The sequence below is a fragment of the Sitophilus oryzae genome, unplaced genomic scaffold (genome assembly GCF_002938485.1).
Source record: "Sitophilus oryzae breed Bouriz unplaced genomic scaffold, Soryzae_2.0 scaffold_610_pilon_pilon, whole genome shotgun sequence".
In the NCBI taxonomy this organism is placed as follows: Eukaryota; Metazoa; Arthropoda; class Insecta; order Coleoptera; family Curculionidae; genus Sitophilus; species Sitophilus oryzae.
Window position 1 is genome coordinate 91,176 of NW_022147208.1, and position 25,514 is coordinate 116,689.

At 34.0% G+C, this 25,514-nt stretch overlaps 2 protein-coding genes across 2 annotated transcripts; one reads left to right on the forward strand and one right to left on the reverse strand.

The window, feature by feature from the left end:
- The first annotated feature begins 4,218 nt into the window (after positions 1-4,218).
- LOC115887698 lies at positions 4,219-24,082 on the forward strand. The gene is made up of 9 exons (XM_030907168.1): positions 4,219-4,409; positions 4,466-4,519; positions 10,429-10,566; positions 10,623-10,838; positions 14,474-15,329; positions 15,388-15,536; positions 16,005-16,177; positions 18,044-18,255; positions 23,729-24,082. Exons 1-9 carry the CDS (start codon positions 4,358-4,360, stop codon positions 24,048-24,050), a joined length of 2,172 nt encoding a protein of 723 aa, XP_030763028.1. The 5' UTR covers positions 4,219-4,357; the 3' UTR covers positions 24,051-24,082.
- On the reverse strand, positions 4,543-5,971 carry LOC115887699 (alpha-1,3/1,6-mannosyltransferase ALG2-like). The gene is made up of 2 exons (XM_030907169.1): positions 5,708-5,971; positions 4,543-5,649 (listed from the first exon to the last, which is right to left on the reverse strand). The coding sequence occupies exons 1-2, from the start codon at positions 5,915-5,917 to the stop codon at positions 4,570-4,572; spliced, it is 1,290 nt and encodes a 429-aa protein (XP_030763029.1). The 5' UTR covers positions 5,918-5,971; the 3' UTR covers positions 4,543-4,569.
- Positions 24,083-25,514: the final 1,432 nt, after the last annotated feature.

A 25,514-nucleotide genomic window follows, 5' to 3' on the forward strand; every position in this document is an offset into this window, starting at 1 on the left:
AAGTTTACTAAACTGTAAAAAAGGTATTTAAAATAGAAGACTACTTTACTGTTTTACAGTAAAGTAGTCTTCTACAAAAAGACTTAGTTTACTGTTTTTTTCTTGGTTTAAGTTAACTACTGCTCTCCGCCACTGGTTTCTGCTAGTGTTAGATCCCGGCATAATCATAGAGAAAACAAGAAAATTTTTCTGGTCCCGTTGCCGCGATTTTGCAAAAATTGCATCGTGATTTTGCTCGTATGAGGAATTGTAATTGACGGTCTGCGTAGCCTTTTAAGGTATCATTTACGCTGGAAATCAGTTAGATTTTCAATTAAAAACCGGCGAGATTACGTCTAGATTCATTGTTTTATGTTGCGGCCAAAGCGTCCACATTTACAGTTCAAAATATGTTGTTTGAAAAAAAAATTAAAGAAAGTCCTGCATTACTTACTACAGTACATCTGCTGGATCTGTATCTATGAAAGGAATGCGGACAAAAAACATTTAAATAAACAGCAATATATTTTATACGTCGACTTGACGAGTACGTCACCGCAAATCGCTCCGCCCACTCATTTTATTGGCCACTTGCAAATTTATCGAATTTTTATTGATGGGACGCGTCGTCTAATTTTTTACGAAAAACATCGAGAGAATATCGTTTCCCCTCTCACGGATACCCCGTAGCTACAGAACGGACAGACGTACAGTAACATCTACATTCCTTTTATTTGATTGAATTAAAGCTATTAGTTCTTTTATTATGATTTCTACATTGTTAAAGTAAGTTTCCTGTGTCCCATGAATGCTGGAAAATCGTTAATTTGCAGAAACCACTCTTTTTAAGATAGTCTAGACGTTTCAGCAATATGAAATTCCCATTAAAACTAAAAAATTTCGGTCTTCCATTGTCTTTATTTATTTTGCTTACACAACGTTTCGGTCAGAAGTATCAATGACCGTTATCAAGTGTACACTAAACTAAATCCTAAAACTACTGAACTTATATACTAGAGCCGAGAATTCACCCGTGAATTAGTTGGATGCAGTTAAGCATAGGGTTCTCCACTAAGTATACCTGCATTGCATTGGAGCGTTTTATGAGCGGTTACAATATTGTTGAAATTTCCATACTTGGCTTGTTAAGGATTTTATTATTGTTAGAAATGAATACGGCCTCTTTAAATTTGCGCTTTTTCCAATGGGGTTCTTTGTGGACAAACCGAACTTGCTTGGACCACACATGATCTGCAATGCCCGACTTCATTGTTTCACCTCTTTGCGTATGTTTTTAATATTCATCAAGTCGTACATGTAGAGGACGTTTTGTCTCTCCAATATACTCACCGCACTCGCAAGGTAAAGTACGTCTGCTGGATCTGTGTCTATGAAAGGAATGCGGACAAAAAACATTTAAATAAACAGCAATATATTTTATACGTCGACTTGACGAGTACGTCACCGCAAATCGCTCCGCCCACTCATTTTATTGGCTACTTGCAAATTTGTCGAATTTTTATTGATGGGACGCTTCGTCTATTTTTTTACGAAAATCATCGAGAGAAAATCGTTTACCCTCTCACGGATACCCCTTAGCTACAGAACGGACAGACGTACTGTACATGGTAGATGCACTCTTTTTCTTGGTTTAATGATTCCGGTTTTGTTTTTGTTAGGATACTTCTTAGAGTAGTTCCAGACTTAAAAACAGTTTTAATTTTATACTGCTTAGCTATTCGCCTAATCTTCACCGATATCCTTTTCACATATCGAATCGTCAGGAGCGAGAGCATCCTCTTCAGACTGACCCATCAATGAGCCAAACTTGCAATTGGATATAACATTGTCTAGGGATTTTGCAGAGTAACCATTCTGAAGCAAATCGGTTTAATATTACTTAGTTCAGAATTCAGAGATACTTGGTCACTGCATATAGTGATTGCTCTATGACATAATGTTTTAGCTATACTTCTTTTGGTTGCTTCAGAATAGTTCGACTGAGAATTTAAATATTGTCCAATATATCCAGTGGGATAAAAATTAGACTTAAAAATAGTCATTTCACTTCAGGGCAAATCGTTAAAAATATGATGCGGTGACTGTTTAATGAAAATCGTTTCTGCTTTGACTGGAAGGAAAATAGAAATACAACAACATCAGAGTTATGAAAAACCGATATTTATAAGTAAATTTTACCACCCTGTACTCGAAAGTTAAGATGTTTAGAACATGCATTGATATGGAGTTTTTTTCTTAGAATAGGTGCAAGAATCACCCTCTTAAACATTACCATGTCATTAAGAAACACCCTGTATTTTGTAGTGTCTTCATTACATGTATTCTGCATCCGGTTTGCGTTTTACAGGGTGTTTCAAAAAACATGTGCCATCTCTCGTGGAGAGATTCCTCACGTAAAAATAAGATTTATTTTTCATATCAACATAGGTCTGATTCTGCTTTGTTTCCTAGCTACAGGGTGTTAAAGTCTTAATATTTTTTCGATTTATTATAATTTTCTTCCAAGTACTTTTAGCGTTTCAAATGATTTTGAAGGTAAAAGTTAGTATAAATGCGACATATTTTAAGGCTAAAAAAGTGTCGCCATATTCACCAGGGACGTGCATATGGGTTATCACTGGAATGTTTTTTCAAAAAAAGCATGCACGCCACTGATTTTTTTTCTTTTGTTAGCGAAGTACTGTTAGCAATTTAATGCCGATTAAAAGTTGTCTCTTGATATTTTGTCGATTTCGGCCTCCTTGATGTGATAAACGCAATTTTTTAATTTGCCTTGATCCAAGTCTAATAGCAACCTTTAAAAAAAATTAGTATCATCCCTGATATCATTAACTTGCGAGAGTTTTAAATGAGTACTCTTTGATTCTTCATCAAAAAATATGAAAAAAAGTTCTTATAAACATGAGTATGGAAATGCATAATTTTAGAGTTACAGGATGTTAAAACTTTTTAAAATTAGGTATTTTGTAATTATCATTGGCGTAACTACAGGGGTGCCCGGCGGTGCCGAGCCCCCCCACCCTGGTACTGCTAGGCACCCTCCAGAGAATCCTGAATTATGACTTTTGGCTATGTATTAATTTTATTTGCTTGTGATGCAATAAAAATGACGTTTTCTAGTTTTGTTTACATAGTTAATATTATTTTGTTGTGTTCAAAAAAATGTGTTAATTTTTATTTTTTTTTAGAAAATTTGTAGGTATTTAAGTAATCTAGGGAACACGGTTTGATAACCAAATCTATGAAATTTATTGATAGAGGAATTCATGTAAACTTTTTATAAAAAAATGTGTTTTTAAAAGTTACTTTTCATTTAAAAAACAAAGCCCTAGGCCCCCCCCTGGACTCAACCCCAAGCCGCCCCAAGGCCCACCCCAATATAAATTGCTAGTGACGCTAATGGTAATTATCTTAAATACCATAACTTTTTTATTTGAAATTGCTGTAGGTTGGACTAATAGTAATAATAACTAATAGTAATAATATTTAATAATAAATTAGGTAAAATATATAATTTATTAATTTCATTTTTATTTTAATTTTATTAATTGTGATTAATAAAATTGCGTTTATCTATCTATCTATTAATAAAATTGCGTTTATCTCTATCTATATTAAAGCAGGCCGAATTCGACAAAATATCAAAAGATCACTTTTAATTGGCATTAAACGGCCTACTCAATTTTGATATCAAAAGAAAAAAGTCAGTGGCACACATGTTTTTTTTGAAAAATATTCCAGTTATAACACATATGCACGTTCCTGATGACTTTATCGACACTTTGTTAGCATTAAAATATGTAGCACTTATAGTAACTTTTACCCTCAAAATTTCATTCGACTAAAAGTACTTGGAAGAAAATTATAATAAATCGAAAAATTTTTAAGACTTTAACACCCTGTAGCTCCGAAACAAAGCAGAATCGGACCTATATTGATATGAAAAATAAGTCTTATTTTTACGTGAGATGGCACATCTTTTCTGAAATACCCATGGCGGGTAATTATTTTTATTAACGTTTTTATTACAATTATGATATGATTTGATAAATAATTTAGAAATATGTCTGATTTTTTTTATTTCTCGTTATATACCCAGGTTTTTTTCAATAAAAAAAAACAATTTCAATGAAGCTCTTTTAAAAGGTCCCTATTCACCCTTTTAATTGCGTCTTTGGAAAAGTCTAGGTGCGTTTGTTATCCTGGTCCTGTCAAAAATTCGCTGACATTTCAGCACGACTTGTCAAAAGAATGCCTCTACGCGACTAATTTTTTATCGTTAATAATTTCGCGTTCAATGAAGAGTTTTGTTCCATTTTTTGTTTGTTGTAATCGTGCTTTGTAACTTTTCAACATTATGAGCGATGAAATTTTCACCAGGGGCTATCGAGAACTACAAAATGCCAACGGTAAGTGTTGCTATTTTTCATATCTCCCCTGTGACAGATGGTTTTTTTACATTTAGATGGTGACGATGATCTTATGGCTGCCGAAAATCCCAACGATATAAGGCTACAAGGTAAATAAAACATTATATACCACAACATTTTTATTTATTTATAAAAAACTTTACGTCTTTTTGTTAAACTCTTGCACAATATCTGTCGAGCTTTTCACCGATAACGTACGTAGTCGTTCACAAAAACTATTAAAAGAATAATTCTTCTGGAACGTATCTCGAGCAATCTCACCCATAAAAGTCTGCAAGTGTGAGCTTTGCATTAACTTTCTTAACACCTGAGCCAAAGTATTCGGATCTCCTTCAGTTAAAATACCAGTTATTCTGTTTTGAAGCAACTTCGAAGCTATACTTTTATTCACAGCCACGGTAGGCTTTCCCAAACTCATCGCCTTCAAGATAAAGTCCGCGTACACGTCTGATTTTGACGGATGAATCATCACGGCCGATTCCATGATGAGTGTTTTCTCGTGTACGACAGGTAGTTGCTTTAGGATGGTGACCTGTGATGCGCACATACGTTCTTTGGTCATGGATACCAGCTGGTTATAGTACAGTTTTTCGTCTAAGGTCTTACAATTTCCTGCAATGACTAGCTGGAACCTTCTAGTCATATCTCTGTCATCGATCAGCTGTAAAAGTAACTCAAACGCGTCCAAAGCCAATTTGAAATTAGTAGAACGCCTAAATTTCCCGACAGTTAGGAAAATGGTAGTGTTATCAAGAAGGTCTGGAATGATTCTTTGAATCTTTATGGCTGGCTCTTTCCACAAACCTATATCAATCGAAGGGTACAGCACTATGGGGTCTTGGTTCAGTGCTGGAAACGATTGCTTAAATATCTCAGCAAATCCATCTGTTTCGACTAGAATTATATCAGCCAACTTAATCCATTTTGCTTCAAATAACGTGGGAAAGTACTTGGTGTGTTCGCATAATTCTGGATTTTCTCTTATCGACTCCATTAACTGGACATAGAAGAGTTTGTAGTGGCTAAAGAAATGAAGCAAGAACAAAGCTACGAGGTTGATATCCAGAAGGATTAAGGACGGTTTAACTTTAGGTGGGTTAAAAACTATCCTAAAAGCCATCCATGCTGATTTTAAGATCGACATGAATCCTCGAAACAAACCCAGAAAGCTTCTTGGTATCCACCATGCGGAATATTTAACATCGACTTTATTTGAATACTAAAAAAAATAATGTTTTAAACTAATAATTCGTGTATTACATCGAGCTTTGACTTACTTCCAGGTCTTCTATTGACTCTCCTTTGTTATATTGAGTGGTGAACATGGTGACTTTGTATCCTAGACGGTGGTAAGCTAAGGCTAAGTTCAAAATGTACCGATCGCTTTTTCGTTTGGCCAGTTTCTCGTGCAGAATGAGCACGTGGTCTCGGTGGTGTGGAGTGGGCCTGCGCTGCAGCTCCACCATATCAGGCGAAGGCGCGTCCATATTTTGTTACGGGAATATTTATATTGAGACGTCAGATGTCATCTTTGACGTAGAAACGTAACATTTATTCTTGGTCGATGCTAATGGACAGGTTTAAGGTAGATCTGGGCTTACCTGTTGGATTTAGTAAAGGTGTTTAAATTGTTATTAGATATACGTATAGAATAAAAAATAATAATAATTTTACCACATGTAGTCAATTATTTAGTGATTTTTGGAGAATCTTCTTTTAATTGCTGTCATACATTTCGTTGTTGTTATTTTTTCTTCGTTGTTTCTCTGTACTTAGGTTTGGGCGTCTTTATACAGCGTTCGGCAATAGTGCGTCAGGCATCTGTAGATCCTAGAATAAAAAACTTGGGAATTTTGTTTAAGTGTAAACCTATAGTGTGTACTAGGATGTATTTCAGCAAAATATTTTAACTTTTATAGAGCGGCTCAAAAAAGTGTGAATGGATCGAGATGATTTTTTTTTAATGTATCACTTTGTATATTATTGCATTTTGGCTTCCTTTCAGTTCACTTTACATAACGGATTATGTAAAGGTATATAATAATAATAAAGGTATATAATAATATGTGTCGATAGTTTCAGAGATATTAATAAATAACCAAAAAATTTAAGTAACCTTAAGTATTAATTTTTGCGACGTGATTGACAATATAAAAAGTCATTTTAACGCGTTAGCATTAAAGTACTAAAATAGTTGTTATTTTTTGTACAAGACGATAAAAGGGTTTATTATACGAAAAATTAATATTTTTTAATAGACGATAACATTTTATCTTCGACCGAAAAGATTAATTCACAAGCGTGAAATCGCGAGTGAATTAATTTCGGGAGACGATAATGCAATTTTATCGTCGTGTATAAAACAATATTTTTTTCCATAGCGAGTTACGTTTTAAAAAATATTCAGAAATTATTATTTCAAGGAATTTATTACGGGTAGAAAAAATATTGTGCTGGGCTGGCATTGGTTTCTATGTAATTTGACAAATAAATAAAGCTGTCTCCTTAGTTGTCAGTTTTGGGTCAATATTTTTTAAGTCTCTTTCGTGTCGATTGCTGATTGAATTGGAGCCAGAAATGGCCCACAACAAAATAAGTAACTTACCAACAGATATTCAGGCTGAGGCCACAAACGCCATATCCAAATTACTTCCATTTAAATCCCGAATAACTTATGAAAAGGAATACAAAAATTTTCAAAAATGGAAGCAATTAAAAAACGTGCGAGAAGAAATAAAGTTTTTAACCTATTCTCGCTGTTAAACTATCATTTAATCTACCCTTGCGGTTAAAGTACTATTTTATCTACTATTTTTGATAGATATAAGGCAATTTTAACAGTTGCTATGAAATATATATCATTAAACTGACATAAAGTGTCAAACTTAACGAGCGTAACCATAGTTTCTCGATATGTGTAAGTACCGTATGATCGAAAAAAAACGGCGTCCAGTTGGCTGGGAAATGAACATCAATGACATTTCCCATATAAAATGACAGCGATCTTCATTCCATAGCCATCGCTGACGCCGTTTTTTCTCGATCATACGGTATAATTACATACAAGTGCATACAAGGTATGACTTTTAAATCTTTTTATATTATTTGGAAAATTTGAAATTGTTTAAAAATTATTTGTGGCGTTAAAAAAAATAGCACGTTCTATTCGGAGTAAAAATAACTTTTTGTGCCTCGGCTGTATGTCGCTGAAATGTACAATCTCGCCACAAAAAGTGTAATTTTTATTCCTACTAAAACAATATATAGTAAACGCCACGAATGTTTGGGAGTGATTCATCGCTTGATGAAGTTAGAATCGACACGCGCGCTATAATTTTTACATTAAAAACGTAAATGTTTACCGCAGACGTAGGTTTTTAAAGGCCCGGTCTAATCATCTGCCTGCGCTCCTCCTACTTATTCTAAAATGTTAGCGTGATTGACAAAGACGATACTATATAGCGTTTCTTTGATTGATTCGTTTTGGTGTGTCAGTCCATTGGTGTGCTTACAGTGCGACCAATGGGGCATTCCAATTTATATTTATAACTAAATATATGTTTTTACAAGACTTTTGACAAGACTTTGACAGTTTGCTGGAATGCTCCATATTATTGATTATCAACAGATTATATATTGATTATTATCTGACTTGAAACACCACGGCACTGGAATTAAGTTTTTTATGACCTTGAACAGATTAGTTCACATGGTAGCGACCGATGAATTACTCCCAAACTCGTGGCGTTTACTATACTATTTTTAGCCTATCTTAAAAAAAATATTAAAAATATAAGAACTGTCCTGAAATCAAAACTATATACTAGATATTATTTACTTTAGATGGTCTGTACTTACTTTGCTATAAATATGTAATCTTAAATCATACTGGGTGTTCAAAATTCTAGGCCAAACTTTCTAAAATATAAAATAATTTTTCTTCGTTTTTTTAAATGGTTAATAATAAGTGGTTCTGTCTTGCCCTTAACCCCCTTAGTAGCATGCTTAACAGTAGCCCACACGGATACAAAATAAGTCCTAACACCACAATCACGCACAGAGGCGCAACTAGGGGGGGGCCAGGGGGGGCTTAGCCTCCCAGATTTCCAGTGCGTGTCGTATGAAATTGGTTTTAACCCCACATCAATATTAGCTTACAGTGACCTAAGCCCCCCCAAAAGACTTGAGCCCCCCTAAAAGTATATGTCTAGTTGCGCCCCTGATCACGCACCTTTTCTATATGGACGACCTTAAATTATATGCTAGGGATCCCGACCAACTTGGCAGCCAATTAGAAACAGTAGCAGCTTTTAGTGCGGCAGTCCATATGGAACTGGGAATTGACAAATATGCGACGATACATATAACCAAAGGTAAAGTCCAGGATCCGGAAAGTATAACATTGATGGATGGAACATCAATAGATGGAATAGGTATCGAACAAGAAGACAAGTATCTGGGAATTGAACAAGCATTTAACATCAAAGAAACATGAAACAGAGAACGGGTTAAAGAAGAATTTTTCCGCAGGTTAAATGTTGTACAGAGAACCTGTCTGAAAGCAAAAAATTGTTTCGATGCAATCAATACCTGGGCAGCACCTGCACTCACGTTTACATTTGGTATTCTGCCGTGGTCTACCACTGAGCTACAACATCTGGATCAAAAAGTCAGAACACCACTCACTAAATACAGGATGCACCATCCAAAGTCTGCCTTGGAAAGGTTATACTTACCAAGAAGCGATGGAGGAAGATCTCTTATAAATCTTGAACTTGCACACCTGCAGCAGAAAGAAAGCCTCATCAAATATTTTCATGCGAAACGCTCTACTACCATACAAGCCATCATCAAAGCAGACAAAAATCTGAGTGCACTAAATCTAGCGCAACAACTAGTAGAAACATACAGAGCAAGGAGACAACAACTAAAATCAGATTGGGCGCAAAAAGCACTCCATGGGAGGTTCGCTGCCAGTATTAAAGAGCAGGATGTATGCAAGACCATGTCAGTCACCTACCTGAAGCACGGATACCTCTTCCCAGAAACAGAAGGAGCATTGGCGGCGATACAAGACCAAGTAGTACCTACAAGAACATATAGAAAATACATACTAAAAGAAGACGTACCGTCAACAACAGTCGGTGAGGTTGCCCTGCTCAAGAAAGTATACAGCATATCATATCAGGCTGCACATCACTAGCATCAACCACATACCTTAGCAGACACGATAACATGGAGAAAACTTTACATCAAGCACTATGTCTTATACACAAACTGCTACAAACCTACACACCGGACTACAAATACACACCTTTGACAATACTACAAAATACCAGCTACAAAATTTTATGGAACATGGATATCATTGCTGATAAGCCAGTGCATCATAATCGCCCAGACATGGTTTTCCAAGACATAGCAGCGAAAAATGTCACAATAATAGACTTTGCAGTTCCATTAGACTCCAATATGACACGGATGTATGACGAAAAAATATCTAAATACCAGGAACTGGCAACTGAAATCAAAAAGCTATGGAATCTAGCTAAAGTTGAAATTGTACCAATTATTATATCAGCTAACGGACTAGTACATAGAAATATGCAAAGCCACCTAAAAAATCTACAAATCCCGACCAGCACAATTTTGGCGATGCAAAGGGCTGTGGTACTCGGCACAACATCTCTAGTACGAAAGGTTGAAAACCTGTGATGACAAAAAAAAAGTAATGAATTTTTATTATTAAATAAAATATACATCCTGTATATTATTTTTTCAATCGATGGAGAATTAAAAAATGAATATTTTTTGTATTTAAAGTATTTCAAAATTTTTAACGGTTTTGCTGATATTCGCGGTTTTATATATCATATGGCATTTTCCACAGTAAATTTTTATCAAAGCCACCCAATGATTTTCTCTCGTATTTTTACCGGACTTTATTTTCTTTGCCTAATTTGTTCATGATTTCTACTAAGTGTTTGTATACTTTCAGACATCGAACAGCAACTGGAGATGGCCGAGTCTCGATGTAACACCTTAAAAGACCAGCTGGATTATATGAAACAAATGTACGGCGGCAACAAAAGTTCCAACAAATCCAGAAAAATATCTAACGTAGCCAATCTCTCCAGTAATAATTAAATATTCCGTTTTACTTTGTTTTAATCAAACATTTGAACGTTACAGATCATTCTTCGACTAGTAACGAAGAAACAACTAGACCTATTTCCGTGAAAAAATCAGGTCCAAGTCGTCAGAAGTCCAACGCCATCGAAACCGACAATTCTGGGGCTGCGGTGAGGACCATCAACAACATCCTGAACGGTATTACGAATTCGGTGAACAGATTGTCTGAAATTCACTCTCAGATCACTACTCCTCGAGCCAAGAGCGCTACTAGTGGTAATGAATGTAACTTTAATTGTTTATATCGTATGATCGGAGAAAAAAGGCGTCAATGACGGCTGGCGAATAACAATCGATGATAATTTTGGCGAGGTCGAGCCCTAGATGTCATTTAGCTTGCCCGTACACTTCATTATTGTTTAATGGTGCTTACTGCATACATACATACATACATACAGCCGTTACTCGCTGACGAGTATTCGACACACATAAAGAAGATGGTCACGCAAGGCGTTTTCTTTCACGAGCCTGTGACTGAAACGCCTGATACGTGATGTTATCTGCCTACCGCACTCCGGACATTCAAAAATCTCATTGCTTTGTTGCCTCTTTACTTTTTGGTTGCCGCTGTTAACTGAGTTTACAACTCTTCTCCATTGAGTTCTATTGTGAGCTGCTTTTTCCCACTCATTCTGCATGTTAATTCCCTTTAAGTTTTCGTGGAAAATGTCCTTGTACTTTTTCAGTTGTCCACCCGGCCTCCTCTTACCGTCTACAAGCTCACCGTAAAGCAGAGATTTTGGTATGCGGGTTTCTTGCATTCTGCATACGTGACCAGCCCATCTTAAGCGGGATTTTGTGACCATAACTTCAATACTCTCGCAGTTAGCTTTTTCAAGGACCGTTTGAGACATAGTGGAACCACCGGACTCTTTAGAGTTGTCTAAGGTATCTCTGTTGCAACTTGTTTAATGCGTTCATATGTCGGCGGTACGGCACCCAGGTTTCGCTCCCATATAACATGGTGGGGATTATAATTGCTCGGTACACTGCAAGTTTTGTTTTTGTACTCAAGTCATGATTGTAGAAAACCCTGTCTTTTAATTTCCAGAATGCTCTTGAGGCGCTACTAATCCTGTGCTGAATTTCAGAGTCAATATTGGCCTTTTCCGAAATCAAACTGCCAAGGTAATTGAATTCCGCCACATATTCCAATAGTTCTTCTCCGATTTTTATAGCATTGTTGTGATCTTCCGGGGGAGTGCACATGATTTTAGTTTTGTCGATGTTTAGCTTACTGCATTAGCGTAACTAGCAGTTCATCCTGGAGAGGGGAGGCTAGGGTTGAAACCAGGGGGGGCCTAGGGATATTGTTCTTTAAAAAAATGAAGATGAATATCATTAAAAATAAATACATTTTTTGAATTAAACGTTTACATGAATTTCTCTATCAATAAATTTGATAGACTTGGTTATTAACCCATGTTCTTGTGGATTACTTAAATAGCTACAAATTTAAAAAAATAAAAACTCACATTTTTTGAACAGAGCAAAATCTTCTTCTTCGGGTTCCATCTCCTAATGGAGGTTGGAAATCATCATGGCAATTCTAACCTTGTTAACGGTTGCTCTGAATAACTGGTTTGAAGTCATTCCAAACCATTCTCTAAATTCTTGAGCCATGATGTTCTTCTTCTTCCTTGGCTCCTTCTGCCCTTTATCTTTCCTTCTATTATGTTCTGCAGCAGGGCATATTTAGGTCCTCTCATTATGTGTCCAAAGTACTCAAGTTTTCTCTTTTTAAGGGTGTTAATCACCTCTTCGTCCTTCTGAATTCTGCGTCGCAGTTCTACATTTGTAACCTTGTCAGTCCATGCAATCCTCAGCATACGCCGGTAACACCGTCTCTCGAATGCCTCAAGCTTCTCCATTTCGGTCTTTTTAAGTGTCCAAGCCTCTGAACCATAGAGTAGAGTTGCAAATATGTAACCCCTTAGCATTCTTAATCTAAGCTTTAAGTTGATGTCTCCACTGCAGAGACATTTTTTGAGTTTTACAAAGGCTGCTCTGGCTATTTCTATTCGAGCTTTTATTTCTGCTGATTGATCCAAGTTTTCGGTCAAAATAATATTAACTAAACAAAAATGGAAAAAGTCATTTTTATTACATCACAAGCAAATAAAAATTAATGTTTAGTCAAGTCATCGTTCAGTCAAAATTCAAGATTTCTCCCGGGGGTGGGGTGCCCAGCTAGCAGTACCTGGAGGGGCCCGGTACCCCTGTAGTTACGTCAACGGCTTAATGCCAGTTGGCCTTAAGAAGGTTGTAATTTATTTTTATATTGAGTAAACATTTTTAAATGGTGTAGTTTAAAATTCGAGAAAAAAATATTTTTTTGGAAATGTGTTTGTGTGTCTCGAAATGTTTTAATTTATTTTAGTCTTTCTATAATTATTAGTATAGAAAATCTAGGAACTAGTGGGGTTGCAGTCGGAAGTGTTTGTATATTGGTTGTATATTAGTATAAATAGTATTAATTTTTGACAAGTTTTGACAAGTTATGTCAATTTTTAGTAAATAACGTCTAGAGATTGGTCTCGCCAAAATTATTATCGATTGGCATTTCCCAGCCATCTTTGACACCTTTTTCATACGGTATATTTCTAATGGACTTTTCGAATATTATTTTCCTCATCTCTGAGACTTATCAGATTAAATTGAAACTTTACCCACTTATCAAAGACATTATTTGATAATAAATACAATAATTTCGTAAGCTTTCAATAAGTGTATATGTCAGGGTATCCCATTTTTGTGTGTTTTGCAAAGTTTCTCCTTTATGAGTAGAGATACAACGACGCAGTGTTCACACTACTGTGCTACTTTTATGAAACTAAAGATAGCCTTTTTAATCCTTGAAATACAGGGCGAATTTTAAAATGTTGTATTTTTCGACCCTCTTTGTATCTTGGTTGGCTTATAATTTATTCTAATAAGACTCTATTCTAAAAGTTCATAATAAGGTAAATAAAATAAAAAATAATATACAGGGTATTCCATTAAAAAAACATAAGTTTTCACCTTTTCGATAAGTTATAAGACAACCGAGATAGGAAGAGGGTCGAAGAATGCAATATTTTCAATTTTGCCCTGTATTTCATAAACTACGAGGTCTAGGACAAATCTGTGTATAGCATCTTTAGTTTCATAAACAGTAGCACATTAGTGCAGAAACCGTATCTTGATATCACTACTCATACACCTGTAAAACACACAAAATTGGGAAACCCTGTACAGGGTGGCTCGAATTCGACGCTCATCACTGGGATTTCGGAAACCGTAAGAGATACAGGATCGGTTAAATGGAGGCAAAGTTGCGCAATTTGACGCTCAATAAAATGCCGTATTGCATTTTGAAAAATTCCGAATACTTCCGAATATATTCGAAAAAAAAACGGAATTTTCAATTTTGTTTTCTATTGTTTCCTGGCTTTATTTGTTAAGATAACTTAAAATAAAAAACACATTTTTATGACCATTTTTTCTGCTTTATAATTCTGTGTGATTAAATATTGACTCTGACGTTTCGGCTTCTGGCGGCCATCATCGACTTTTTTTTTAAATACGGACCTGATTTTTTTTCAATTTAATTAAATTCTTTTATCACTCTTAAAACAATATATGACTATACTTTGATATTTGCCGACGTTTCGCACAGAAAATTCTATCATCAGAATATTTTATGCAAAAAAAAAATAAAAAATAAAAATGCAATACGGCATTTTATTGAGCATCAAACTGCGCAACTTTGCCTCCATTTAACCGATCTTGTATCTTTTACGGTTTCCGAAATCCCAATGATGAGCGTTGAATTCGAGCCACCCTGTACACGTAGATACTTCCCATTTTAGATTACCAGAAAGATATATCTGCAAAAGACTCAGGCACAGGAGACGGACATAACGTAATCATCCCCGAACTGAAACTAAGCCGAACGTCTATAGAACCGATATCCAGAGGCGTCAAAAGGAAATCGAACAAGAGCAGAACCTCGTCCCAAATCACCTTCAAAAGAACCTCGAAAATCGAGAAGAAACCTCGAACGAATATCTCGAGAAGCTCCGGCGTTCTCGAAAAGAAGTCCTCCACCATAGTTAAAAACAAGTACTTTAGTAAAATCGTGCAGAAAAGCAATAAACTAGTTGAAATTTATCATAACACCGCTATAAAACTAACCGATTCGGACGACAGTAATATGAAGAAATCCAGACAGATTGAAGAAAAAAGTCAGAGAGGGAGTTGTGAGGTTCCTCCGTTGAATATCGAAGACCCTGAGATGAAAACGTTTAAAAATACTGTATCGGAGCAAAGAAGTCTGGCTAAAACTTATTCAGGTTACCGTCAAAACGGCTTGACCGGATATCCTAACAATGAACTTTATTACGATGTGTCCCAAGCACCCAGGACTCTGAGTTGTTGCTACAGCAAGAACTACGAACTGCCTACGGTGGCTTCCAGAATGAAACAGGTGGCTAAAAGATACTTGGGAACGTTGAATATCAAAACTATTCCGTTTTGTGCTGCCATTTCCACCACGCAAAGTCACAATATCGGCATAAATATTCAGCAAGTGATGAATATCATCAAGAACAGGCAGCCCATTAATGGGATTTCGCCAACGTTGGCGCATAATATTGGTTTAGCAGCTGAAAAGATGAACTGTAAACCGTTTTCGGTGTTGGTTTCGACGATAAATTCCAGGATTTCGTAAGTGGGGTGATGATTTGGGTTTGAGGAGGAATAAAGTGGGTTTATTTTTTGATAGGCAAGCCCCTTCGAGATGTCCGTTATCGAAAACGTACTTGAATTTCCAGCAGTTGCAGGAACAGGCGCGTAATATACCGAACGAGGTGATAGAGGAAGCTGACGAGGATATTGTTGAGACTCCTGAAGCTAAGGTTGTAACAATAACAGGTATTTTATTTACTCCTACTGTTACTTTTTTTATGAATATTAATGCTGAATACCCCACCGCTGCCACCAGATGCATTTAAAGCACACACATAATCCCACACTACAGTTTATATCAAATAAACTTTAAATCACGTGATTAAGCTTGACCGGCACAGCGTTGCTCATTTTTATATATTTTTTTTTTAATCGAAGTATTTTATAAAACAAAAATAAATTAACTATAAATATATAAACAGTTATTATTTACATCAACAAAACTCACCTCCTTAAGAGAACTTAAGGGACATAAAAGGCCACTACTACCGCTTTCCCGTTCGAAGTATTCTAGAAAAGTTCCGATGAGTTTTTTACGGCTATTAAGCTTGTACGTTTCGCACTAAAAGAGGTGGTTATTCTTGATTTGATATCATAAGATTTTTTAATTAAAGAATACTATTTTGTTTTACTTGCAAACACTATTTTCGCCAGGACCTTCGGGAGATATGGAGGTGAAAACCAAAAACATCCCTGTATGGAAAATGGAAAGAAACGACAATGGAGAACAGTGCACGTGCGTACCAACCAGCAATATAACTTTCCAACAAGTGGCATCGAGGTATCAGAGAAATATGAGACCATCCTCTGATAACCCTCACTCACAGGTAATATAAATTTTATAATATACAGGGTGCTACAACTTCGATATTACGGTACGAGCATTGGTATCTCGGTAACCGTAATAAATACAAACATGGTTAAATTGGGGTAAAGTTGCTCGTTGGGATGTTCACCAAGATGCCATCAAAAAAGTTTTTCAAGATTTGCTTTTCAAACTTTCATGATTTGCGGGGGCATTACTTGGCGTCATTTTTAATAGTGAAATCAAAATTTTGAACATGTACTATAAAGAGTACAAAATACATTCGGAGGTTTACGAAAAAGATATGTTCAAAGAGCTATAAATAAAATTGAACAAATAATAAATTCCTGCAATATAGGGAGGGTGGTAACACTTTCGAACATGTAGAGCATTAGAAACTAGTTTATAGAAGTTGATTTATTTATAATAACTACGATTAATATTATGCATATTGTTACAATAATATTATTATATATACAATAATTAATTCACAATAAAAAAAGTTACAAATAATATCTTTAAATTGCTGACCTGGATTCTTGGATATTATTTATTTGAATCTTTCAATTAGCATGATTTTCCTTATTCAATGTTAATTAGCGCTGATGAATTCTCTTGCGATGAATAATATACGCAGATTAAATTATTTAAAAAATCCGGGTTGGACTTGAAATTATTTTAAATAATAATTAAATAGTTTTGTTGTTGTTAAGGTACCCAAAGCAAAAAAAGGATAAAGTGTGGCATATCATTGTACTCAGGAGACGGAGTACTCTCAAAACCTCAAATAAAAAATGCAGGTCCCTATTTAAAAAAATTAAGTTGACATCTGTATCTCACAAATTATATCAACTAATTTAAATCTAAAAATATCTTCAGATAGCCCTAATAAAGTGGCTATGAGAATGTGCAATTAGTTTTTTGATTTTCTAACAAGTAACAGGAAAAAATAAAATTGATTTTCAAAAAAAATTTTTTATTTCAAAAAACTCAGCAATTCTTGAAATTTAAAAAAAAATCTGATGGCATCTTGGGCTGTATTCCGTTGCAAAACCAGGCGAACCAGACCGGTAAACAACGGTAAAGAGCGGTTCCTGAAAAACATCGGTTTGATACGGAACGGTTTGGTAAAATACTGGAAACGTCAAATGTTGAAGTTTTCTAAATTTCAATACCTCTATTATAAAATTTATCTTTTATGCATTTTTAATGTAGGTACCTATTCTTTGTTTTTACGTTTGCTTCTTCTTTTCAATAGAGTTTAATACCGAAAAGTACTTTATTAATAAACTGTTAAACTCGTTAGACAGCTCAAGTGAAGATTTGCATTTCCAATATTAAAACAGATCATTAATAAATAAACAAATCTAATCAATATTTATATTTTTGTAGCTTAAAAACATTCACGATTACTTGTTGTCTTGTTTTTCATGTTTTCTTTAAATGTTCCTAACTATAAGAAACAATGGCTGCATGATAGGTTTAAATGGCCCTAAAAAGTAATTCTATTTAGTTAATGAAATTTATTTACCTTTATTGCCTACATCCATTGCTTTTGGATGTAAATACAAAATATTATTACAAATTTTAGAAATTAAATGTGAATTTCACTCGAACTTCCAATATTTCCTTGATTTCTGTCACATAAATGACATTGATTGACAAAGAAAACCAGAAAAACCAGCCTTGTCGCGCTGGTTAGTTTGGTTCTGGTTTGGTCATAGTTTGGCGACAGTTATAACCGAATTTTTCAGGAACCGTGTTCCGCAATAAGAATATTTTCAGGAAACCGATAAAAACGGAACATAAAACCATAACCAAGGTAAGCAACGGAATACACCTTTGGTGGACCATAACCCTGTATAAATAAAATAAATCTCCACCGCAGGTTATAAGTACTCAGCCAAAACCCAAGGTAAAACTGTACAAGTCGGCGAGGAACAGAGTGACGAACAGAGCCTCTAGCATGCACTCGGATGTTCAGTGTCAAGGCGTTCACAACAGCACCGAGACAGAGAACGAGACGCAACTCCAAGGAAAAGAGAGAAATTTAAAAGAAGTACTGACCAATCTTCATCACGATTTTGAGTGTTTAAATACGTAAGTTTCAAAATTGTAACTTTCAGGTACCTTGTGAGTGCGGTGAGTTGTTTATTGGAAAGACAAAACGTCCCCTAAATGTACTACCGTTTATTGAAAGAATTGGGAAGATACACAACCTAATGGGTGAATTCGTGACAAGGCTGATTTGATTTCCCCTTACGTCTCAAGTGCTGTACGGTGGAGACACCAATCGTTCTGCGGCCAACGCTTAAAACACTTATTTTCTCTAATTCGGCCAGCGAAGGCATATTGAAGACGGTGTGGATCTGAAAGCGACAGTGTTTCCATATTAAAATGTGTAGTATCTGTAATACGTTTGACGAAAATATCTTTGAATGAAAAATCCGCGTTTATGTATTGAAAATTTATTCGTGTTAAACATAGAAAAAACAACAAAAATAAAAATACTTTTATAGGTACTGAATATATCGGATGATTGAAAAAAGGCGTTTAGGAAACGTCTTCGAAATGACGATTATTGACATTTACCATAATATTTTACATATGAAATAACAGCGATCTTCATTTCCAAGCCAACTCTGACGACGTTCTTTGTTTAATCATATAATATTATATTAAATTGTTTAATGATAGAAAATCCGTATTATTAACGTACTGTACCCAAAATCCGTAAACCTATGGATTAATCCGTAGTTCTGGCAACACTGTCTCCGGCAACCACTCACTCTGTCGACTGAAAGCAGTACTACGATACAGTATTCTTTATCCGCTGCGCGGTAAACGACTATCACTTAGATTTTTGACCGAGATCTACCGCACGCTACACAACCAACTATTTTTCAGTCTTTTTCGATAAATCACAATAGTTTCACTGTTAATTTAAGTTCTGCTACAAAATTTCCTTCTAGGTTTACTACCTTTAAGCAACTATCAGAAGTAGAATAAATAATAAGTAACATAAAATAAGCTTAAGTAAAGACTGACAAATCCACAACATTTCAAATTAAATTCATATGCATAGATAAAAGAAAATAATCTACTTTTAAGTTAGATATGAAACTTAATAGTAAAATTTTGGGTCAAAGCGCCCCTCCGTGTTTTTAGTACAGACTAAGTTTAACCTTCGTTTAACCCAGCACCTTCGCCTTTTCTGCTGTAAACGTTTTTTTTTATGTTTATATTTGAATTCGAAGGATTTATTTTTAAAGTTATACTGATATATTAGTATATCAGAGTAACTTTAATAAAACATAAGAATATATATATATATATTTTACAGTTTATTTTTTTATTTATTTTATAGTGTTTCATGTAAATGATCGTAAGTCGACTGGCTGTCTAATGAATAGACCTAGATTTATAGATTTTAAAGCCAACGAAAAAAAATCAAACAACGAATACATACCATATATTTTTCTTTTATCTAAGATACATACCATATCGTCTTTTGGAAACATGTGCATTTTTGCAGTTTAGTTAGTTTCTTTGCAAGATGTAACACAACAAGAAAACACCATTTTTCGAGTTAATAAATAATAAAACTATTTCTGACTATGATATTTAAAATTTAGATAGATAGAAAATTAAAAAACAAACCAGTATTTACAGACGCAGGCCCAAATTCAATAAAAATCAAAATTTTTCTCTGCGAAAATCAGGCTTTTTTCATTGAAATGGTATTTTTTGATTTATCAGCAATCATTGTCCAGTTGACAATATACAGGGTGTTTTCGAATTAGTCTAAAAATATTGTGGTGTGATTCCTCATGTGTTCTTAAAACAATTTTTATATAACCATTAGGTCTAAAGTAGTTCCTTTCTGATCTACAGGGTGTTAAAAATTAAAAAAAAAATGATTTTTTTGCTTAACATAAATGGTACACCACTGCTTTTTTAAAGAAAATATATTTTTTTCTTGACTGGCCATCCTTTTTCAACAAAATTGATCTTTTGAGTTTTTCTTGTTCATCAAACGGTTGTCGAGAAAAAAAAATAATTATTATTTTTCAGTCTTTTTCGATAAATGACAATAGTTTCACTGTTAATTTAAATTCTGCTACAAAATTTCCTTCTAGGTTTACTACCTTTAAACAACTATCAGAAGTAGAATAAATAATAAGTAACATAAAATAAGCTTAAGTAAAGACTGACAAATCCACAACATTTCAAATTAAATTCATATGCATAGATAAAAGAAAATAATCTACTATTAAGTTAGATATGAAACTTAATATATATAATATATATATATATAAATATATATCCGCGTTTATATATACAGACTAAGTTTAACCTTCGTTTAACCCAGCACCTATCGCCTTTTCTGCTGTAAATATTTTTTTTATGTTTATATTTATATATATTCGATATATATATATTTTTAAAGTTACACTGATATATTAGTATATCATAGTAACTTTAATAAAATATATATAGAATATATATATATATATATATATATATATATATATTTTACAGTTTATTTTTTTATTTATTTTACAGTGTTTCATGTAAATGATCGTAAGTCGACTGGCTGTCTAATGAATAGACCGAGATTTATAGATTTTAAAGCCAACGAAAAAAAATCAAACAACGAATACATACCATATATTTTTCTTTTATCTAAGATACATACCCTATCGTCTTTTGGAAACATGTGCATTTTTGCAGTTTAGTTAGTTTCTTTGCAAGATGTAACACAACAAGAAAACACCATTTTTCGAGTTAATAAATAATAAAACTATTTCTGACTATGATATTTAAAATTTAGATAGATAGAAAATTAAAAAACAAACCAGTATTTACAGACGCAGGCCCAAATTCAATAAAAATCAAAATTTTTCCTGCGAAAATCAGGCTTTTTTCATTTAAATGGTATTTTTTGATTTATCAGCAATCATTGTCCAGTTGACAATATACAGGGTGTTTTCGAATTAGTCTAAAAATATTGTGGTGTGATTCCTCATGTGTTCTTAAAACAATTTTTATATAACCATTAGGTCTAAAGTAGTTCCTTTCTGATCTACAGGGTGTTAAAAATTTAAAAAAAAATGATTTTTTTGCTTAACATAAATGGTACACCACTGCTTTTTTAAAGAAAATATATTTTTTTCTTGACTGGCCATCCTTTTTCAACAAAATTGATCTTTTGAGTTTTTCTTGTTCATCAAACGGTTGTCGAGAAAAAAAAATATAATTATTAAGCCCGCCTTAATCCGTTTTCTAACGATTTTTTATTTTTTAGATTAATTAGGAATGTCCCTGTATATGCATATCACAGGCAACCAAATAAACCTTTGAATAAGAAGACTAAGGAAGGAGCATAATGCTATCCATGTATTCATGCATGGTGGGCGGAAAAAGCACTCTAGGGTGGGGATCCTTGACAGTTCTGTTTGACGATTTTGACACATTTGAATTTGATTTGAAATTTTGTGGATTTGTCAGTCTTTACGGAGCTCATTTTATGTTATTTATTATTTATTCTACTACTGATAGTTGTATAAAGGTAGTAAATCTAGATGGAAATTGTGGCAGAACTTAAATTAACAGTGACACTATCGCGATTTATCGAAAAAGACTTTAAAATAGTTGGTTGTGTAGCGTGCGGTAGATCTCGGCAAAAATTGAGTGAAATAATGGAACAACTTTTCGCTAGTAAGTGAATATATAATATACATACGTGTAGTAAACCGATCATTTATGAAATTCACTTAGATTAACTAAATTATATCTTTTTCTTGCATTTTAGCTTTTATTTATTACTTGTCAAAGATTAGATGTCAAAGAATTTAGATACGTTAATTTGACTTACCTGCTTCAGTAGCGTATCGGATGTTTGTGTTAATAAATACTTATTATAACTTATCTATTTTTATTAGAATTATATATTTTTATAACAATTGTAATAACTACCAACATTTATTCACAACGTAAAATAAAACAACAAATTATTGAGTCTACCCCACGTCTACCCTACATCATAGTTTTACATTTTTTAAATAAAATTAGAACGACACTGATAAACCGGAATTTAAGTCGGCCATATTTGAGACCCATCGCGGTGTACCTAAGATTTTTGATATGCTCCTTCCTTAGTCTTCTTATTCAAAGAAATAAACTAGTAACCTCTAAAAATTATTTTCCTACCAGTAGCGACATACCGTGTTTTTAGTATGTACTAAATTATTTTATCAAAATTTCACCATATAAGTTTCCAGGCAATGTTCAAATGTGTCAAATGAATCGTCAAACAGAACTGTCAAGGAGCCCTTTGTCCGTCTACCGTGCATGAATGCGAGTCCGACTCTTATAGTTGTCCGTTTTTTTTCAGATATCAAAACTATTTATAATAAAAATATTTTTTCTACGAACGTCAAAAAATGACAATGCTTATTTCGCACACTGCATGTAAATAATATGGGATTTTGGAATTTTGATTTTTGGAAAATGAAGAACTAAATCATAACTAATTATTTACTTCGAAATATTCAAGAATAAAAAAATAACAAATATCAAACTTAACACTAATGCATATTCTAGTTATTATGTATAACATTAACACTACCTACTAGTACGACTAGTAATACATGAACCAATATTTAATTCCAAACCAGATAGTTCTGATTTTGCTTGAGATATGGGGGTTTTGAGACCTGAGACACTATCCAATTTTGATGTAGAGGTACTTGATCCCGGTATTTGACACTTTAAAATTTTAGTTGATATTTGAATTTTATTTTTGATAGTATCCTCGACGTATCCCTCGGCCACTGTCGAAGATACATCCTCCGTGGCGCTTCAAACTAAATATATCACCCCCTACATTAGCAAGGAGTGTGGCTGAAGTTTTTCCGAAACAATGCCCAGTGTAGGCCTCACAATCTGGCAGCTTCAAGTGTTTTTCTATCATGCTAGGCATCTTACCAATAGAATTTATGCCGACCACTTGGTTAACACATCTTTTATTTTGATATTTTAAAAACAATCTGCCACTGGTAGCATTTCTTGGACGAAGAGCTGCATATTTTCAGTAAATCTCAATATAAAATTCAAATTTGACACTGTAAAGTATCGGTCTATGTTTGTTTTAGTATCGGGTACTTTAACAATCAAAATTGAATCTTTATCTTCTATGTTATCGACCGTCATTTTAGTAAGTTCCTCACGGCGGCGCGGCGGCGCCAAGCACCAGAAATACCAAGTATTAGAACGACCTAAAAGGAAATCGATGATAATGTTCAGTTATAAAAAAACATACATTCCAAGCTAACGCTTTTTTTTCGAAGCAATAATATAATAATAATAATTTTTAGGGATATCCCAATTTTAATATTTGCAGAAGAAATGTTGTTTGCAACTAGTGCGCGAACTACTTTGGTGATCTCGACTAATTTTTCAACCAAAAACCAAAAATTCAAGTATCGATCACCAAAGTTGCCCTTTGCGCACTAGATACAAAAAGAACTATTTTATGAGTGAAATAAACTCTTTCTTTAATTTTTTGCAGACGGTACGACGAATTGTGCGCCAAAACCACCACGGAAAACAACGAAGAAACCATGAAGGAACTGGAACGACTCGAGACCGAACTGACGAAGAAAGAAGAGGAAATCACCATGGTGATGACGTTGTATAAGGAGGTGATGGCGCTGAAGCAACAGGTGAAACAGCTGAAGGAGAAGAGGAGTCAGGCGAGCATCACCACGAAGGAGACCAAGACGAAATTCAAGGAGTACAACAATCCGGAGGCGGCGTTCCATTTGACCAAACTCTTAAAACAAATCCAGCATTATCAGATGAGGTACAAATCAAATTTGGGTGCAGATTAAATAGTATTTAAAATTACACAATGGTGTTTTTTTTACTTTATGTTTTTGATTTTTTTAAGTACATGATTTTCTGCAAAAAAGATTTTTTTAAAATCGCAGAATATATGACGGAGCAAAAAATGTTTTTTGGTATGCCATGTTTTGTTCTGATTATACTCTTCTTTACCGATGCATGGGTTGAAATTATCGCTAAGGGTCTGTCCAGTGAGGTAGGTTTCCTGTGGACTGGTGCCAAAACCTTTGTTTTTTGATACTCTTATATCGTAGATCATTGATTTCGTATAAGAAATTAGAGGTGGGCAAAGATTGAACGAGTCGTTCATTTGAACGAGCATTAAAAATGAATCGTGAGATTCGATTCGTTGCTTGCAATCCGGTTCGTTCAATTGAATCATGGCCAGCACGGATCCATAAGATTTGAATGGTGAGCCGTAAAAAAGAATTGTGAGAATTGAATCGGATGACAATGCGATCGTTCGTTTCTACGGTGCGGCGCACAGTGGATCGAGGTATAGCGATATAGCGGTCATAAATGGAAAAAAATACTTTAATAAGTAATTTGTAGCCCAGCTGCTTTATTTATGGCGAAAAGAAAAATATCAATAGATTTTTCTATAATTTTAATTGAATTTTAGCAAAACGCCGGTCTAATTATGACTGCAAAAATTATTTTTTTGTAAAGTGTGTCACTTAATAATATCGGTAAAGGTACACACCTGTAGATTTACCGTTATCGCTTAGTAATGATTTCTGGTGAATTCCAAAAAATGTTTTTCTTACATTAACAGCCCCACGCCCCACGGTGGAAAGACCCAATATAAAATGTTGGACATTGACTTAAAAATAAAATTTTAAATTAAATAATTTTGGTAAAAGATTTGAATTACTTAAAGTCCAGACCGTTATATTTTATCCAACTCAAAAAAATAGTTTTAATTATATGTCTGTTTGAAAAGTTTCAAATGAAGATATTACACTGGTATTCATTTCTTGTGAAACAACCTAGTTTTATAAAAACTGGCAAAGACATTAATAATTTTTTTTAACCATACATATTAGTGCAAACGATTGTTTTCACTTTAAAATAAAAGATATATATAGTCACAAAAGTTTGGGAGAACAATTGTATATAAGAGACACATAAACATTTTTTTGCTGCTAAATACTATATTTAGTAGCAAAAAAATGTGTATGTAGAAAAATAAAAAAATGGCCAAAGTTGGCCAAGACTTTATATATATCACAAGGTAGATTAAGCCTTTCTAATAACGAAACTAATTTAACATCTTGCCCCAGCTTGCCCCCCTCTAAAAATTTCCATTTAATATATTACTAATACATGCTATACTAAAATCAAAAACCTTTTCAATTCCAATAAATTAATTTAAAATTTTTAGAGTCAAATTATCTTTATTTTTTTATAAATTTATTAATATTTAATTATTAATTGGATAAATACAAAAT